Source organism: Sebastes fasciatus, chromosome 1 (assembly GCF_043250625.1).
Source record: "Sebastes fasciatus isolate fSebFas1 chromosome 1, fSebFas1.pri, whole genome shotgun sequence".
Lineage (NCBI taxonomy): Eukaryota > Metazoa > Chordata > Actinopteri > Perciformes > Sebastidae > Sebastes > Sebastes fasciatus.
In genome coordinates this window covers 21,076,106-21,095,988 of record NC_133795.1, presented here as the reverse complement: position 1 = coordinate 21,095,988, position 19,883 = coordinate 21,076,106, and the positions used below count along the sequence as shown (strand labels likewise).

The window sequence follows — 19,883 nt, the reverse complement described above, 5'->3', positions numbered from 1 at the left end:
TTACTTAATGAGTCAGTCGGTAACTACAGCCAGTGAGGGGTAGATAACTTGCCTGGGAAGCAGACGAATCTGCGAGCTCATGTTTTTTTTGCTCTGGCAGATGCGTCTGGTCCACCTCTGCTCCTGCACCTCTAGTATGGGGCGTGTTTGAGATAATGACCATACAGAGGAGCGCCGTTGAGGCATATTTGAAAAACAACCAAGACAGCTGCAGCTGATGTGGAACTTTCTTTTGAAGCTGTCATCGCGTCAGTGTTGAATGAACTTGACATTGTATTTTTGTTTACATTTTGCCATACCGTAGTTACCGTAGTTATTTTAACCTAAATTTTGATTTATTTGTCACATAACTTCCGTACGTAAGTAATACTAGTGTAGTTTTAACTCAACCACTTCCGTAGTTATTTTAACCACGAATAACTACATTTTTTTCCTAAACCTAACCAAGTTGTTAACTGTGACCATATACATGTAACGGATGGAAATTGGCAAGTGATGCTCAACATTACAATCTCTCAATACACTCAATACACTCAATACACATACAGTCTGTCAGCGCGGCGTAACTTTAACCAGTTTCCGACAGACCGCGCGTGTGTGGAAGAATTTGTGGAAGATACAATATGTTCAACTGATAAACTCGTAGTGTTACCTCAGCTTAAATCACCGCCATTCAGCCAGGAAGTCAAACATTAAATCAATGAGTAAAACAAGAAGAGAAAGTATCCTGATCATTCAATCTGTTTGTCCATTGTCACCTCATCCAGCAGGAAACTCCATCGACCAAGAATAAATCATATTAAATTATTCTCCACAATTTAACTCAAAGTGCTGAGAAAATTGCAGGTTTCATTTATAAATGCTAAAGTATGTTAATTGTATGATTATTGGGCAACTCAAAAACAAAGATGATGACATCTTATCTTAAGTCAACGTTGACTTATTTCATCACATCAGTCGTTGGTGACATCACTCATTAGTCACTCGGTAGTCACATGAGTCGCTAGTGAGTCAAGTTGACGTCAACCACGAGCTTTTCCTAACCCTAACTAAGTGGTTTTGTTACCTAAAGCTAACTTCCTGTAAAGACGGAAGTTTATTTTGAAAAGACAGTAAGCCTGTAATGAGCGGTAACTGACACGCCGTCCCTGACACGTACAAAACAAAGGAGGTGCAGAAGTCTAGTTTTCTCTCAGAACACTTGAATTACAGTATACTGAAAGGTTATTATGGAATTTTTGCCCAATGATGCGAAAAATATTCTGCCTACTGCATCTTTAAGTTGGGGTTGTCAACAAACAAAATACACCGTCATATATTCAGTTTTTAGCTAGCTTAGCAGAAAAAGTGCTATTTGTCCAGCCTGCTTATCTATAAGCGTTACAAAGCAGCACAGCCACATAGCCCTCCAGCATATTATCACAGCAATAAGCATTAACATAATAATACTGTACTACAACAATCACTAGCTGCAACAAGAGCTGGCAAAGGATTGTGCTTTTCATGGCGCCCCACTTGCTGCACTTTACAGGAATCATTATCACTTTGGGACATTTCCTGTACGAGCACCATTTGCTTGATGGTCGCTCCCTCTTGTACCTCAAATTTGAGCACACAAAATTGACACATGAATTGCCCAATTCATCCTTGCAATTACAGTAGACGCCTGTATGGCTGTTTCACGAGTAGACGTGCATCTACTCTATTTCCATTTGGTCTTCAGACTGCTTTCAGATCAGTCAGGCAACACATGAAAAAAAAAAAACCCGGTAATAATCATCAACAGATGTGTCTCCCGGTAGGCAGAGGTATCGAGCGGGAGATGGCTGACTTCACCGCTTTTAACAGCCGATAAACTCTCCAGGCAGAATAAAACTGATGCAACATAAATTCCCTTTTACCGTTTTCACTTCTTTTCACCATCGTTTTCATTTTTGTTTCTCTTCCCTCACTTTTATCTATCCCCTTCCCTTTCTTTCTCGATATGAATTTTTCTGTCAGACCACTCTCCATTTGTCACTTTTCTTCCTTTTCCTATTTATTTTCTTCTCTGTGTTTTCATACTTGGCCTTCACCTTGGATACCACGTCCCTGCATCTCTTAGCTTTTCACGTAGAGAAGAATTTATTTATTTTATTGAGCCTCTCTGTGCGGAGGTGTAAATCTGGGATCCTTGACCTATCCGGCCATCTGTTTTTATGACGCGGTGTGATTGAAGTCTGTCCCTGACTCAAGGGAGGTGGCATTTTACCTGCACAGCTCAGGGCACCATAAGAGATTTCATCCCAAATTAAATAAAGATCCATTGATTTATCAGTGAAATAAAACAAAGTATGTGGCTGTGTTGAAAAGGAGAATTTAGGCTAAATCCTGCGTTGATGAAAATGGGATTTTTCACACTCTAGAACCACTGAAGGATGAATTTAAGGAGTGATTTCATTTACAAAATGAATATTTTGCATTTTTAAAGGGATGGTTTGGGTGTTTTGAAGAGGGGTTGTATGAGTTACTCATCCCCCAGTTTGGAGAAGCAGACAGTAGTACCGACACCGGAGTAAAGCTATGTACTGCTGTGGACGGGGCCAGCAGCAAAACGTATCTTAGCCACCTAAAAGTCAGACCCACCTAAAATCAATATCAGTTAAAGTGCACTATATTTACTGTAGAATATTTTCGCCGTTTTATCTTGAGACAGCTATACAGTCTATGTTTCCAACGGGGAACTGAAGCTGTTATCTATGCTCTCGCCAAGCAACCACACTCCATTGAAAAAAAACCCAGTAATTTTACCTCATAGAACACGGGAGTTGCTTATCTACCCCTGCCTCAATCGGTTAGTTTGTTTGTGCTATTTTGTGACTTTGGTGAATCCAAACTAACCAAAGTCACAACTTAACACAAAAAAACTAACCGATCGAGGCAACTCCCGTGTTCTACGAGATCAAATTACTGTTTTTTTCAATGGAGTCTGGTGGCTTTGTCGAGAGCACAGATGGATACAACGGCTTCAGTTCCCCTTCAGTAAGGGCTGTCTGGCGGAGAGGTAAAGCAGCGAAAATATTGTATAGTGTGCACTTCGACTGATAATGTTTTTTTTGCTTTTTTTGTTGGCTTGTCCACAGCAGTACATTTCTTTGCTCCCGTGCTGGTACACCTGTCTGTTTCTTCAAACTGGGGCCGTACCGACCATCATCCACTGTAGATAATACACTGACTATGGATAAGTACCTCAAACAAACCCACTTCAAAACACCTAAACTATTTCTTTAATGCTTCTGTATATGTGGTTTTATATCTTTTGAAACCTGTGTCAACCTGTTGGCAAATGAAAAAAGGCAGAGAAGACATGACCTTTGACCCCTTGCCCCCCAGGCGGCCATACTCACTTGCTGCAGGTCCACTCCTCCCTGTGTCACTGAGAACAGAGGGTGAGAGCCAAAGTCTGACGCCTCGAACACCTTTAGCCGCCACAGAGAGACACAAGCAGAGTCAAAACTACAGTTAGAGCTCCAAACTTTACAACCATGTCACTGCAGAACAAACCAATAAAACAAATCATTTTACAAATCCTGAATTCATGAATCTTTAGATGATCATTTGATGCAAGTTGTACAGACTGACAGGTAACTCATTGACCAGACAGTTTTCACATGCTACCAAGTGATTTGCATAAATATATACAGTAGATCACCTATAAGACTGCTTCCTTGACTGTCAATAGCAGAAGATGGATTTTGTAGTTTAGCTTTTATAATGATACTAAAATCACATATCTACCGTCATAAACAGACCGTCTTCCCCCCAAAAAACGTCTCGATAGTCATCTGTGCAAGCAGCTTATTACTACCTATATTTATTGTTACGCCGCGACCTCTAGTAACCGTAGCAATTGACGGCATACAGGAGGAAGTCAAATGACGTAGTATAAAGAGCGACAAAGTCTGCGCAGGGAGGAGGTCTGGGTGGATGGATGCAAGTAGGTCTATCTGTGGGTCAACAGTACTACAGTACACGCCTACTACATGACACACCCTTAAAACGGTCGCCATATGGATAGGTTTATGCATCAAAAACTTCCATCCAGCCATTCATTATCTGTGACCACTTTTCCTGTTCAGGGTCACGGGTGGGTTGGAGTCAATCCCAGCTGACATTGGACGAGAGACGGTCGCCAGACTATCACAGGGCTGACACATAGAGACAGACAACCATTCACACTCACGTTCACACCTATGGGTGTCAACAGTTAACCTAACCTGCATGTCTTTAGACTGTGGGAGGAAGCCAGAGAACCCGGAGGAAATGCAGCTAACATGGGGAGAACATGCAAACTCCACACAGAGGGGCCCCGAGCCGGGTTCAAACCCGGAACCCTCTTGCTGTGAGGCGACCACTGCGCCGCCCCGCACCAACACTTTTAGGCGCCAAAACTATTTTGTTAGGTTTAGGAAAAGATCTTGGTTTGGGTTCAAACAAGTACGTTTGTTACATAACTTAGGTTACGCACTAGTTAGCTAATCCTAACTAAGTGGTTTTGTTGCCTAATCCTAACTAAATAGTTTCCCGTGAAGACAGAAGATTATTTTGAAAAGAATGGAGTGGAAATTGACGCTGAACATTCGTAGGAAAACACAAAAAATGAGTAATAACTTTTCGTAAGATGTCATACGAACCGTTGTATGAGGATACGTTGAGTGCTGATGATGCAGGATGGCATCACCAAATCTGTCCTATTAATGAGTTACCTGTCAGTCCGTATGCCATCCTGATTACAGCTCTTGGTTGAACTAATTAACTGAGTTATTTCATCCCTTCACTGACAATAATTTTTTCCCATTTTTGCTGCTCTTGATGTTACAGCTTTTTTCGTATTACGGAGCAGCATAAATAAACACCCAATAATCCAAAAAAGATAAGAAGTTAATTTCGTTTCCTATTAATTTTATTGGCAGATGAGAAGATGAGCGAGAACAGAACAGAATTGAATGAGTAGTTTATTGATCCCTGGGGGGAAATGTAGTTGTCACACAGCAACTTGCACACACAGTAACTGAAAAAAAGGTGTGGTGGCACTAGTGCAGCATTGTGTTAGCCCAAACACTTCCTGAGGGCTCTGTGGTCATCTTGGGAATAAGGAATAAGCAGCACACACACTCACATACACGCAGACTATACCATGAAGTTAAAAGTGACCTTGTTTTATTGAATCTCCCAGTGACTATATTGACACCTCACAGTATTCATCCATAAATAAACCAAACACCCCAGACAACACTGCAGAGACATCCACCGGCAATCTCTGTTACAGTCCAATGATGTGTGACCAAGTACAGACAGATCTCAGTTGTGCCACTCTCTAAGGGAAAATCATCCGCAGCTCAAACTGACCAAATGACAACCTGCATACTGCTGAGCTCCGATGCACCGCTGAGGCTGAGTGCACACAGCGAGATTCAACCAATTAAGCATCATCCCAGTTTCCTTACATGACAACTTTTCAGAGCTCAAGGTACTTTGAAAAACCTACAGGGAACAATCGTTGATGAATGAAACTTTGGTATTGTAATACGTTTTATTGGGGTTAATCCAGGTCAGCAGATTGGTTTCAATCCCAATTTAACTCTCAAACATAGACTGTATATATAGATGGACGACGCATCTCCACTTCCTCCCAATGTACAAAAGGGAAGCCAAAATATCCAGATACAGGAGCTGTCATCTTTGGATTTTTAAGTCATTTGGAGTCTAAGCAGTAGTGATCGGGGGTCTGGAGCCGCCGTATCGAGGTCCCACACACACACCCGAGCCACCCACCGCCCGAGCCAATCATGAGTCGAGCACGGCTGCAGCCTGCTATCATGAGCCACCTAGCTGCTACGTTAGCACCACGGTAGCCACAACAACTAACCATGATATCGCTATAGCTACATTTATGATGAAATTGACACATGTTCTATTAAACAGACTTGTGACGGTTATAGAAAGTTTAAGTTACATCTCCTCTTGTACGATTCCCGAACCTCTGGCTGAGCAACTACTTTACTCAGAGCAGCTGTCAAACACAGCTGTCAATCATGACGTCTCACCCCATTTTTATAGCATCAAATAACGAATTAAAACCAAACTTATCAGAAAAATGAACACTTGAACAAACATCAACTTGATAAGAACCACCTAAAATGACAGAAACCATCTTTGGGAAAAAAGTATTTCACGTCCTTTGATTTTTCAGTTTGGTCCATGTCCCATCCGCTAACATGGAGGGGGCGGGGTTTATGACCTTTTGCTTTACTTTTGGGGAGCTGTCATGTCTTCCATTTTTATATACATATGGTCTCAGAACCATTTAACAATATCAAGGGAAGCAGAATATCAGTAGCTATTTAGCATGATATAAATTAAGTCACTATTCCTGTTGAGCTTAAAGAGTAATTCAACACCAGGCTGATGAGTGTTTTTCTGCCCTCTCTGGTTGCAAAAGTCAAGTCTGTTTCACCTCGAACCACACTCAACACTGATGTCATGGGGTCCTGGGGTACACCTGTACATCTCTGCAGCAAGGTAAGAAGTTAAACCACTGGAGGTCAGCAAAGACAAGATTTTCAGGGCGTGTTAAGTTACTCTTAGTTTAAAATTCCTTTGTGGGAGATTCAGAAGATGACCAAGAATTGTGTGAGTAAAATATCTACTTAAAAGGCACAATGTCAGTTTGTAAACATTCAAAGTTGTCCCCTCCTCCCTTGCTCAACAAGGATTAGGGTGCTCGCCAGCAGGTGAAAACCAGCCACAGATTCACTCTCGTTTTGGAACGAGCTTTGTCCGCTTGCCGTTTCGCCTCGCTTTATTCGGCGCCGTGTCCGCAATTTTCATAGTTTCCTCTTGGATAAGATCTGGCACCTGGTCACTCAACACATTCCCACTCCCAACTCGTCAAATAACACCGCTTGGTCAGTGCCCCTCGGCATCGGACACCGACGCATGGGGTAACCCTCTTGCGTTACTTTTGGGCGCGTCAGAGACGACATGTCAATATACTGTAGGCTTGTTACATGTATAGTGTCCTTTCAAATTCAGTTTTCACCGGAAGTTAGGTTTAGGCAACAAAACCACTTAGTTAGGGTTAGGAAATGGTCGTGGTTGAGGTTAACTTCCCTGACTAATGGCTCTCATGACTACCGAGTGGCTAAGGACTCACGTGACTCGTTAGTACTAACGATACTAACGAGTCACGTGACTTACGACTGACGTGTCGCGTACTGTTGCTAAAGGGTACTCGTGCGTCGCTCTCCGATGCCAAGGGGCACTTACCAAACGTCGGTATTTGACGAGTTTGGAGTGAGAACGGGTTGCCAGCGCCGTCATTTGACGTGACAGTGACGTAGCTGGTGGTAGGAAAAACTACAAGCTATTTCAGTTTGGATTTCTCTGGGTTGCCAGGGGGGGGGCGCTCTAGATGCAGCTCAAAAACAGAACAACCTTGTTCTCTTCGTTTGTATTGCAAAGTTTCAAAATGGCATCCCATAATATGCGTGCAGAGGATGTTATGGACGAGGATATATTTTACAGTGTTTTGGCTGACTCGGATATTCAGCCGTATTCATTCGAGTCAGAGTATATTCATGCTGAAGATGATCATAATATTATAGCTGGTGAACACACACACACACACACACACACACACACACACACACACACACACACACACACACACACACACACACACACACACACACACACACACACACCATTACTTCTCTAGCATCCATGCACACATCTTTCTGATGAATAGTCCTGATTTGTAATGAATAAACATGAAAAAAGCCTCATTTGTGTCCTATTGGATGGCTGGGGACAGGAGCTGCCATTCACAATGCATGACCTATGAAACAGACGGTTAAGTGTGTGTGTGTGTGTGAGAGTGTGTGTGCGTGTTAATAAAAGCTAAAGCAACCAAGTGGGTATTTTCTATAACATTCAAATTGCAAACCAAAGCAAATTCTCTGACAATAAATTATGTATTGGCTCATTCATCCATCCATTCCTCCATCGTCACCTCAATCCCCCCCTTCATCCATCCATCCATCATTTCTCCTTCCCTCCATCTATCCGTCTTCCCACCATCCCTTCCTCTCCTCCTCCTCCTCTCATCTGTACTTCCTCCCATTGTCTATAAAACAGATTTTTAATGCCTCCATCCATCTTTCCTTTTATTCTACCACTTAACTATCACACTCTCTTAAACCCCTCCCCACCCCCCTTTCCTTTAATCACTAAATACCTCCGCAGCTCCTGAATAAGTCTGTTTACTTCATCCATCATTTGTTTGCCATCTTGTTGCTGATTTAACATTTAACTCTAACCCATTGTGATGCTATATTTTATGTTCTAACCAGTGCTCGAAGTGGGCCGGTACTCAACCGGCACTTCTTCATTTTATTCCTTGCTGGGGGGGTCTCCAACACGTCGCTCGCTAACGGTTCAAAGAATATGTAAACAACGAGAACGACGATGCTGTAATTTATCTATACAATGTTAACGTCCCTTTTGTGAAATAATTGGTGAACTATTCGTCAGTTTCATTTGTGAGCAAATATAATTAACGAAACATTGTATAAAGGTTTTCTGAATCTGCTCTTTTAGGGCAAACATTTCCAGATGAATTAAATGTTCAGACAAAGGCTGTGATAAATAATAAAAATAATCATTTAACTAGTTGTAATAATGGTCCAAATTGCATAGTTTTAAGTAAAAAAACTTAAAATAGTCTTGGAGGAGCCCTTCAGAATGTGTCTCTTTATCCTGCTGCATAATATGCAGGACCTGACTGCTACCCTACTACAGGCTACACAAAACACAGGAAAGCACTTCAACTATTAACACTGAACACACCACCTTAACCCTATAATGTTCCAGTTGGAATATTATTGGAGTAGTATAAACCTACTATAGTAGATACATAGCCTAAGTATAATAATATAGCAAAACTCACACAGTGTCCTCCCTCTACTAGACTCTATATGTAAAACTCTCCTCCAATCGCTCCGCCTGTGCTTAGCGAACTAGGGTTACAATATCGTAACCTTCGTTTTGTTCTGTGTTGATGCCAAATGATTTCCTGGAAGACTGCTAAGTTAATGGTCATCTGGTCTTACCTGGTTTCCTGCCAGCAGCACAGTTCCCGGGGACGGGCTGGGTCGGTATGGAATAGTGGCTCCCTTCGGCGGAGACTAAAGAGATGGAGGGATAGAGGAGGATTGGAAAGGGAAGAAGAAACAGAAAAAAAGTGAGAAATGAGGAGGAATCAGGGCCAGTGTTTATCAAGCGTGTCCGGGTAGGAAATTGTGAGTAATAGCTCATGTTTTGTCCTACATTGAGGACGTGGAGCAAAGATGTTTTCAGTTTTCTTAACTGAGGAAATGACTCCTACAGTTACTACTGTGGAGTAATCTGTGAGAGATATATAGGGAGCGCTTGATGACATTGAGCTTATTAAATCCATTTGTGTCCAAAGACTATACTTAGTATGAGTAGCAAAAATGCCACAATATTTGTTCTGATTGGTATAAAGTCTTTAAATCTGGTCTGGACATATTTTGGGCAGGTATCTAATAGTACAACAATTTTTAGATCACATGAAAAATCACACTTTTATTAGTATTTAAAGTCAGGATTTTTAAAAAGTGAGGGAAAATGCTTACATTGTGTTTATTAAATGTTTTGTCTGCATTAGGGCTGCACAATTAATTTAATATTAATCGCGATCACAATTTTGGCTTCCCGTAATTAAATGTACATGATCGACTGTAAGGTATATTGGTAAATATCATTATGAGATTGAGCTATTCATTAGTTTTGGCAACAACATACATAACTTGATTTGTTTAAAGTTATTGACCTATACTAATAAAACCTGTATATAAAAATTGGTGCTATTTTATGTGTTTCAAATTCTAATATTTGTCAGTAAAACTACTACTTGTCATTACAGTTTCTACTTGTCGTAAAACAGTGACGTCACACTCTCTCCCTGGAGTCATTATACTTATTTTTAGTTAGTGCATAAAAAGTAATGAGTCACCTCCAACACCAGTAGTTGTGCTAAAAAAAGGAGGCTTAGTAGTATTTATTTGAATGTTTTGTTGTTTCTGGGGACTCATTATCACACAGTAATTGTGTTTTCTTGCAGCTTTCTATTCAACCAACAAAAACATTGTGGGAGAAACAGTTTTGCCTGCAGCTGTACTTCAGAATTCACTGTATGGATGATAAAGTTTCAAGAGCAGAGACAACAAGAGCAGCTGTTGTGGTACTGTCCCCGGTTTTGGTCGGAGATTGCTGAAACCCTGTCATGTTTTCTTCATGTAGATATCAAACCTTGTCCGGTAACTTGTATACTAGGTGTTAAAATGGCCATTGAACAACCAAAATTGTGTACAGTATTATAGCCCTGGCATTCCTAGCAGCCAAGAAAATTATTGCAAAGAACTGGAAACAACGTAAACCAAACTGTTTTAGCCAGGAGAACGAGCGCACTGACTTTATGAACTTGCTATCAATGGAACAGGATGCTCTAGTTCTCCAAGATGATGATGATGATGATGATGATGATGATGATGATCATACGCCTAATAGATTTGATAATCCCTGGAACTTTATATATCCTATCTTGAAAGAGCTTGAACAGATTTTATATTATTGAATCTTTGTGGTAATCATCTGTACCCCCCGCCCTCCCTCTCTTTGTTTTGTATTTGTCCTGTTTTTTTTTGTATTTATTTGTTCTGTCTGTTTGTTTGCTTGCTTATGTTGTATCATTGCGGTCACCGTACCTGTCTCAACTACACACCTGTAAAGTTTTGTGACTGCTTCTTGCACCGGTGCGACGCTATCGCCGTGACAAAATCTGTCCACAGACAGACAGATATACTCTAAACCTCCTCTGTGGTAGTTTACGCTACAGTAGGTGACTCCAGGACCACATTTTGCCATGACGACACACACACAGACTCACAAGGTGGAAACAATACCAGCATCGCTGTCGCGGTTGGTAACCAGAGACTATCTTACGACTAGGGCTGTGTATTGACAAGAATCTGGCGAAACGATATGTATCATGATACAAGGGTTACGGTTCAATATATTACGATAGATTTTTTAAATTTAATCCAATGAAAACTGTCGCTGTCATGGGCGACTGTGGCTCAGAGGGTAGAGCAGGTTGTCCACCAATCGGAAGGTCGATGGTTCAATCCACAGCTGCTCCGGGTCACATGTCGATGTGTCCTTGAGCAAGATACTTAACCCCAAAATTGCTCCCAAAGGCATAGCCATCGGTGTGTGAATGAGTATTTAGATTAAATCCTGATGGGCAAAGTTGGCACCTTAGTAGCCTCTGCCATCAGTGTGTGAATGGGTGAATACTGACAAGTAGTGTAGAGCGCTTTGAGTGGTCGGAAGACTAGAAAAGCGCTATATAAATGCAAGTCCATTTACCATTTACCATAAAGAACACTCTTATACAAGAAATCTGAGTAAAAAAAAAGTCAACTTTTTTTAAATGCAATCAAAACAGTGGGATCTGCAGTTATATTTATCACAGTCCTGTTACGTCCAACATTATAGCACTACTTTTTGTGCAATCTGAGCAAAGGAATTAACTAGAGCTGTCAATCGATTAAAATATGCCAGTTTTTCCTCGCCAAAATTTAGTGTTAAGTTTGGAGCATTATTTAACCTCCTTCCCAACAAGCTAGTATGACATGGTTGGTACAAATGGATTCCTTAGGTTTTCTAGTATCTTCACTCTAGCTTTAAAACTGAGCCTGTTAATGGGTTGAATAAATTAGTGGCATTAAAACAAATTGTGTTATTATGGCGTTAACTTTGATAGCCCTAGAATTAACATTTGCTTATATCAGTAGTAAAAGTGCTTGCAGGATTCTTTAGGTAAACAATTTAAGTAAATAAAAACTTGTAAACAGACAGTATTACACATACATATATATACATATATATATATATATATATATATATATATATATATATATATATATATATATAGACTATATAATAATATATACAAAACAGGATGTGCCCATGCTATTAGATCCAGAGGAGACCCATTCCAAAGAGCCACATGTTCACTGTTTAATAGGTGATAGAAAACTTTCTTCATGTCATGCACAAAGGGTTAAATATTTCTGCAGTGGGAAATCAGCCATGCTCTATTTTTCTTTTCTTTTTCTTTTAATTTTCAGCTGTTTTATCTCACCCTGTCTCTCTCAGCATTGTGATGTCATTGATGCTGCATTGCTAACTGTCAGCTGCTGTCTCACACAACAACTTTTTGTTTCCCATGTGATGCAACAGCGAGACATCAAAGATACTACCAATACGGTGCAACATGATTTCATTGTCTTATTGTTGCACTGGGTCATAAAATTGTTGCTGTGTTTGTCTGAATTGCTCGTGTGGTTGAAATGAGGGAAATCGTTGCTTTTCGAGCTGAGTGGTTTTATTGCAACATAGCAGTTCATTAAGTGCTGGTTCAGACTACAGCAACAGAGTGAAATCTGATACTTTCACTGTTTCAGCTGATGATTGATGATGTTTTAATGGTGACCTTTCTGTACTTAATTTAAATATATATCGTCATATTCGGCAAAACACACTCACTTATTAAATAAACAGTATGACTGTGTTCGACCTTGTCTCCTTGAATTATGTTTGTACAATTTGTTCTCCCAATTTAATTGTGGTGAGAAGCTTAATTGCTGCCTGGATTATGTTCACAGGTTTGTTTCGAGTGAATGAATTGCTACAAGTATGTACCACACAGAGGTCGTAGGGACGAGGAGGTGGTGGATGATGGGCGCACAGAGTCCAGAGACCGGGGATCACATCCTGCGTGTGGTCAGGTTTAGGCAACAAAAGCACTCTGGTTAAAATTAGTGCTAATAAATGCTAATAAAGTCCTGTGCTTCAAGAAACATACATTTTTAACGTGAAACTGCTTAATTCAGTATTTTTACAGGTTTTAATCAGCGAGTTTGTTTGTTTTGAGGAGAGGAATGATGAACACTGACATAATCCTAACCGGGAGAAGGTGACTACAATGACGGCAATGGTGGTGAAGACAACAACTCCCATGATCCCACGCTACTTCACGATGATACTTCAGACTGCGACCTCTCATTTGTTTGTGGAAATCTTGATATTGATTTTTGGACAATGACACGGCTGGATAGCTAGCTAGTCACAGTAACACACTGTCAAATGTGTGAAAGTTTGTGACTCGGCAGCCATGTTGAGATCAATTGAGGAAATACCAAGCACTGCCAACCAGCCAGAGCACACTTTCTCATTTTACAGCTAAACAGTACACTACAAGATGTTTCTGAAAACATTTGAGGCGAGAAATAGGCATTACAGTAACAGAATATTGATTCATATTTGATCAGCGCTGCCTAGTTTGACCGTTTGATCAGAGTTTGTGAGTGATTAACAGCTGCCTCCGTTGAATGAACAGCCAATAGGAACGCTCTCTCTCTGAAATGACCTGTGATTGGCCAAAGTCTCCTGTCACGGGCTAGATTTTCTAAAGCCTGAAAACAGAGCCATGAGGAGGTGCAGAAGTCTAATTTTCTCTCAGCACACTTGAATTACAATATGCTGAAAGATTATTATGGATTTTTTGCCCGATGATGCAGAAGACATTCTACCTACTGCAGCTTTAAAGTGAGGGTTAGGGTAGGGTTTAGTCATGTCGTGCTTTTGGTTAGTGTTAGGATAAGTCTCCATGGAGTAAAGCGCTTCCACGTTATCATTGTGTAAAGAGCACTTGTTTTTGAACTGTACCTATTTGCAGTGCCTTGATATATTGTAAGGGCATGAAACTAAAATAAAAAGTGACAGTCAATGAGTTTTCTTTTTTTTTGAGGACCAAAGTTGAGAGAAATTCATTTTTTGCAAAGGGAGCTTACTGCGCGTGGACAGTGACAAATACATTCTTCATTCATTTATCTGCTCTAGGGTCAGTGAGTATCATATTCCAGCATGCTGGGTGGAAGGCAGAGAGAAAACTTGCCACCATCGGAGGGCAAAAGTAGATCAAACGATTTCTCATTTAAGATCTAACAGAAGGTGTGAATGGAGGGATGGAACTTCACATCAACAGAGTAAACTCTTCGGTTGCAGCAGCACTTGAAAGTGAACGAGTTAAGCTTAGGTCAGCAGTTTTATTTCTTTTACTCCTCCTCTCTTATCCCAGATTAAGGTGCCTGGAATAGCAATGAGCTCCCGAAGCCTTTGATTTCACTGTTTCTGCTTCTAATCTCCAGGACGTAGCTCATCGTAATGACTGCTGCCTCTGATTAATTATAATACAATCATGAATTATAGATTTCAGTGTTTCCATTTTGAAGATTATTGGAAAGGTGGATGGTATCTCATAAAAACACTTTTATGGGATGTTAATTGAGAGCAGACAGGTAGACATCATCACAGAGAAAAATTATGTTTTTTTAATTCATTTTTTATATTAATTCTATATAAAATTGTAAAATAATCACCTGTGCTCACAGTTTCGTCTTCAAATTAGCATCAGGTTGCATCAAAGAGAGAGCTTTGTGTCTTGTTAGTCGTTGGGTGTTATCACAAAAATGATGCATCAGGGAGCAATGAAGCTCATATTTGTGTCACTGAATTTTGCATGTCTGTAACAGCGATGTAATAATATAAGTAAGGTTGCCAAAGTTAAAGCGATAATAACACAAATTCGCTTTAATGCCATTAATTTCTTTAATGCATTGCAATTTTTAGGTTGTAGCGGGCTCAGTTTTAAAGCTAGATTGAAGATACTGATGAGCAACCCGGTCTCATAAAAATTACGTTCCCATACAACTAAACTGCATTCTCAATCAAGTTTCGAGGGAAACATATTTTCACCCGGATGGCGGTCGCAGTTTTAAACCAACGTATTCTCATTTAACGGTACCTATGATATGTTACGAAAAGTTATTCCTCATTTTTCGTGTGTTTTCCTACAAAAGTCCAGCGTCAATTTCCACGACACCAGAAGTGGCTTAACCATAAGTACGGAAGTTACGTGACAAAAACTACTTTTTAGAAAAGGATCGTGGTTTGGGTTAAAGTAACGCCGGAAGTGCTGTAACATAGGTACGGAAGTTACGTGACGCATAAATCAACGTTGACTTCTGGTTTCACACGGGACACGAACAACTCCTTGGTGAAAGTCCTGTGTTTTTTGTCCCATCCATCCATCCCGACTTCCTCCCTCCACAGCGTTTTTCGCTCTTCATACTTCTTTGTTTACAATTTCTTAGATTACATACAAATTCCTTTCATGGGATATATGAATTACAGTGCATTTACCTTCCGTAGGTATAGCTGCCTACCAACCTGTTTTAACAGTTGAATTGAAACAAAACGCAACAAAAACGCAACAAAACGACTTGGTTAGGTTTAGTAAGTCATGATTGGCCTTAAAATAAGTAGGTTTTTTACGTAACTTAAGTTACGTACATAACGTTTACCGTAACGTTGAAATAAGTCAACTTGTGGTTTCACACATGGGACGCTAAGAGCGACCTCCTCCCTACACGGATTTAACGCAGACTTGAATTAAAAACACATTTGTGATGCGTCAAAAACAAACGTAATCTGGTAAACAATATGTTTTCCTCAAAATGTAACTGACAATGCAGTTCCGCTGTGTAATATTTAGGAGACCAAGCTGTGATGAGCTGAAGATCTGCGTCCGTGAGATTGGACAAACACACAAACACACATTGCCCTCGGCTGCCCCCTCATGGATACGTACCTCTAGGATTACAGTGCAGATGAGTTTAACACACTGGATGATGGCGTCCTGGCTCCCTGATATCGTCACCTCTCTCTCTGTGGAGTTGGGAAGGAGGTCACCTGCCACCTGCACCTGGGCACCTGTCGTCTGCGCACACACACACACACACACACACAGACATAAACACAGAAAGAGCAGTGATTACCTATCCTCCTGAAACTACAATGCATGTTGAGCCAAGCTGAGCAGAAAACATGCTGTCAGTTGATCAACCACAGAGAGTCTGTGTGAGGAGGAGAGGTCTGGCAGGTATTATGAGCTGTAAGAAATGTGTGGTTTTGTTCATAATTCATAAGGTCATGTGTCAGATTGTGTATTAATAGACACGATGAAGTGAAGACAGCCCACCAACGTGAATCAGGGTGAATTTAAAGTCGTAATTTTATGGTGTTTACTGTTTAGCACGTAGCCCGGAGCCTTGAAATAATTCTGCATCTGGAATTTATTCACTTAATATTTGGCTTCTTCAGACCTGTTAGTTGACTCATGTTGCTATGGAAACAAGCATATAGAGGCGATGATATGATGGCGATGACATTCAGCTGAATGTTAAAGTCCAGGTAAAGTAAAACCATATAGTAAACTATACAGTATTGTATACTATATATTGAATTGAGTTAGACCGTAAAACTGCTTTTCTCCGTTTTTGTGTTCAGGATTTAGCTTTTGTCTCACTGGCCAATCACAACCAAGTTAGTTAAACTTATGTTTACATCATAGGCTCTGCCGTGAGTACGGCTGTAAAACGTTTAAGGGTCACAACCCCCGCAAAATGACTTGTTTCACTTTCACAATTTGGTCTGAGATGTTGATAAGAGTACTAAATACTTGACAAATCTCCCTTTAAGTTACGTTTTCAACAGATAAAAAATGTTTGATTAATTTGCAATTAATTAATTTTTAATCATTCAAATTTGTCTGGGTGGTTAATCACACATTTTTCTGAGGTGTGACAAACTCAGAACACATGTTTATTTTTTGCTTTACTCACACTTTAAGTAGCAGATGTGAGAGTGGCAGCCTTTGTGAGATTTCGAAGGTCTCATTTCATGCTGCGTTTCTTTTCTTATTATTCTTCAGTCCGTGTATTTTAAATATCAAAAAGATAACTCGTGAAAACTGTTTTTTTTCCAGGGTCATTTTGATTCATTCCACAAGGTTTCAGTCTTACAAGCATCTAGTGAGATATTTGTCATGAAATGTCTAAATATGGGAACTCATCAGTGATCATTTATGATTCTTCCTGTCTGCTGGCTGGATGTTCATCACCTGTGTGTCTGATTCAGTGATGATTTTTAAACAAGACTATATAATAAATATATAATGTACTGCTGTCTTTGCAGGCACTCACCTCTCTGATCTCCTTGATCTTAGACCCGCCCTTGCCGATGAGAGAGCCACACTGACTGGCTGGGATGACCAACCGCAGTGTCACTGGAGGCTTGCTGGTCACTGTGCCGTTGGCTACCAAGGCTGTCAGGTCCTGAGAGAGAGAGAGAGACAGAGAGAGAGAGAGATGGATTTACACTGACAAGCTTTAAAAGCACTCAAGGTATTTCCCCTCATGTGGTTCAGTCTGCCTGAAGGATCTGTGCCCAGTTCTGCCCCACTTTGTAGTTCAGTTTAATAGGTAGCATCTGCTGGTGTGAGCAGAGGGATTAGCCCACTAAAATATGTGCTGGAGGTATTTTAGGAAAACAAATCATATTAAACAAATAGCATTTATCATGTTTGCTTATGTGGCACATTGGATATGCATGGCAGAAGGTGTAAGTGAACAAAAGACAATGACCTAACTAATTGATAATTCTGATTTAATTCGCTTCTTTATTCATTTGCCTTTGCATTAATTCCCCTATTTAATTACTTTCCTATTTCATTTTCCTGTTCATTTATTTTTCTTCATTCATTTATTTATTTATTTATTATTTTCCCTTTGCTTTTATACCCTTATTTGGGGAAAAATAATACAGAAAAATGTAAATAAATGAATGCATAAATAAATATATAAATATATATACATTTAAAATGAATAGCAAATAAAAGGGAAAGTAAATAAACATGAGGATTAATACCAAAATAAATAAATAAAGAAGCAAATTATACAGAATTATCAATTTATGTCACATTTTATCAATTAATTAATGCTTACATTTGTTTTTATTATTCTTTTTGATAAATATAATGGCATATTTAAATATCATAATATTATTATTATTATTTATCAAGTAATTTCATTATTTAGTTTTTTTTTTTAAGCTTACGTCTTCCATCAATTAGACTCACCGATGTTATTAATAAAAGCACCTTGTAATTGAGGAAGCTATCATATATAAACCTTCTCACTCGAAATGCGTTGCTAGGGAACAGCTTATTTGATCAGCTATTAATATCAGCAAATACAGCCAACCATAGAAATTAATGTACACTTTTATAGGGAACAAATAACATTTTTTAAATACAAAAAACCCCATGAACCGTAACCCGACTTTCAAAACAAGTGACAGCGACTAGTTCAGTGCACAGACGGCTTTTATCATTTCTACACACAGATATCATGACTGCAGAGTGAAAGAAAAGGGCAAAGTGCAGGATGAAAATAGAAGCAGTGGAAGGTATTCATGTAATAACTGCTTCTTCTTTCTCTCTTCTGTTTTCACACTATTGTTCTGTGTGCTCCCTCACTCACTCTTTCGTGTGATTAACACTTAAAAGGACACGTGACACCCGGAAAATGTTGAACTGTTGTTTTCAGCACATGAGCAATAACATTTGTGAGCTTTAGAAGTGGCTGATTTTTTTACCTTTTGACAATGTCAGGCTAGCTTATTCTTTATGCATCTTTTCTTTTTCGATATTGTCCAGCCAGTGAAAGGTTAGCGTTGATTGATCAGATAACTTGTCCGTCATTCCTTTAATTACAATGCAGATCACAGACTATATTTGCTCTGGTCAAATGTCTCTGTTTGCTCTCTCTCTCTCTCTCTCTCTCTCTCTGTCACCGACTCCCTCTCTGACCTTGACTTTCTCTCGGTTGCTACATCTGTATCTTTACATCCCTCTCTTTCTCTCTCACTATCAGCTGTGGTCTTTGTAATTTGATGAATAGGCAGCATTCACATGTCAGGATAATAAGATCTATTCTGAATGCTCAAAACCCTCCAAATATTTCAAAGTGAGTTTTACAAGGGCATCCGAACAAACATTCATCACTAAATGGCTTCATTGAAATAAGAATGTTTAACCCAAGGAAACGGATTTAAAGAAAACCTGCAAGTCGTCTTGTAATATTTGCATTTTATAATATTGAAAGCATGTTATATGATTGTATTTGGGTTATTTAGTGTTAACAGAATGCCAATTAGAAAAATCCATCTTAGTGTTTTTTTTAATAAAAGCTGTTCAGATATTGCTAAGCAGCAGTATCAATGTAGAGAGGGACATTTATGGTTTTCTCGGTCAGACATCCACCTCTGGGGACTGATATTTTCATCATAATATTTTATGACGATTATAATCATTTATATAATATTCTAACATTTTACTGTACATTTAATTTTACTCAGCTTCATCTGTCAATTCGTACCTTTGCATGCCGGTTGTCCGTGTTCTGTCTGATCATGTTCCGGATGTGAGAACATAAGCCGGAGTGTCTTTGATGCTTCCACATCACTGACGGTCTCTGTCATTTCTGTACTGAGCTGCATATATTCTCAGTATGAATCTTCCACTGATGACTGTCCTGACCACTTTTTATCATCTAATATGATAACCACTGCTTTGGAGGTACAATGTGTCTCTGCTCAGCATAACGGAGCACAGTGGGGCTGCTCTGACAGCTGTCATTCTAGGAGCAAACATCTGTATTCATAGCCGATACTTGGATCTTGGATTCATTGGCTCCCAAGCCCAAACTCTGGCGTATGGCTCTTTGTCTTCAACCTTTCCAGAGAGCCACAGTGAATCAAAGCACTGCCTATAAAAGGTGTTGAAGTAACAT

At 39.7% G+C, this 19,883-nt stretch overlaps 1 protein-coding gene across 2 annotated transcripts in view; it reads right to left on the bottom strand.

Annotated features, from left to right (window-relative positions):
* Positions 1-19,883, bottom strand: part of pcbp4 (poly(rC) binding protein 4) — a 164,759-nt gene that overhangs the window by 38,370 nt on the left and 106,506 nt on the right. For both annotated transcript variants that reach the window (XM_074637026.1, XM_074637027.1), the window contains exons 7-10: positions 17,235-17,366; positions 15,842-15,970; positions 9,153-9,227; positions 3,387-3,458 (exon numbers count right to left, since the gene is read on the bottom strand). In XM_074637026.1, coding sequence (XP_074493127.1) covers positions 3,387-3,458; positions 9,153-9,227; positions 15,842-15,970; positions 17,235-17,366 — 408 coding nt within the window. The remainder of the gene's footprint in view (positions 1-3,386; positions 3,459-9,152; positions 9,228-15,841; positions 15,971-17,234; positions 17,367-19,883) is intronic.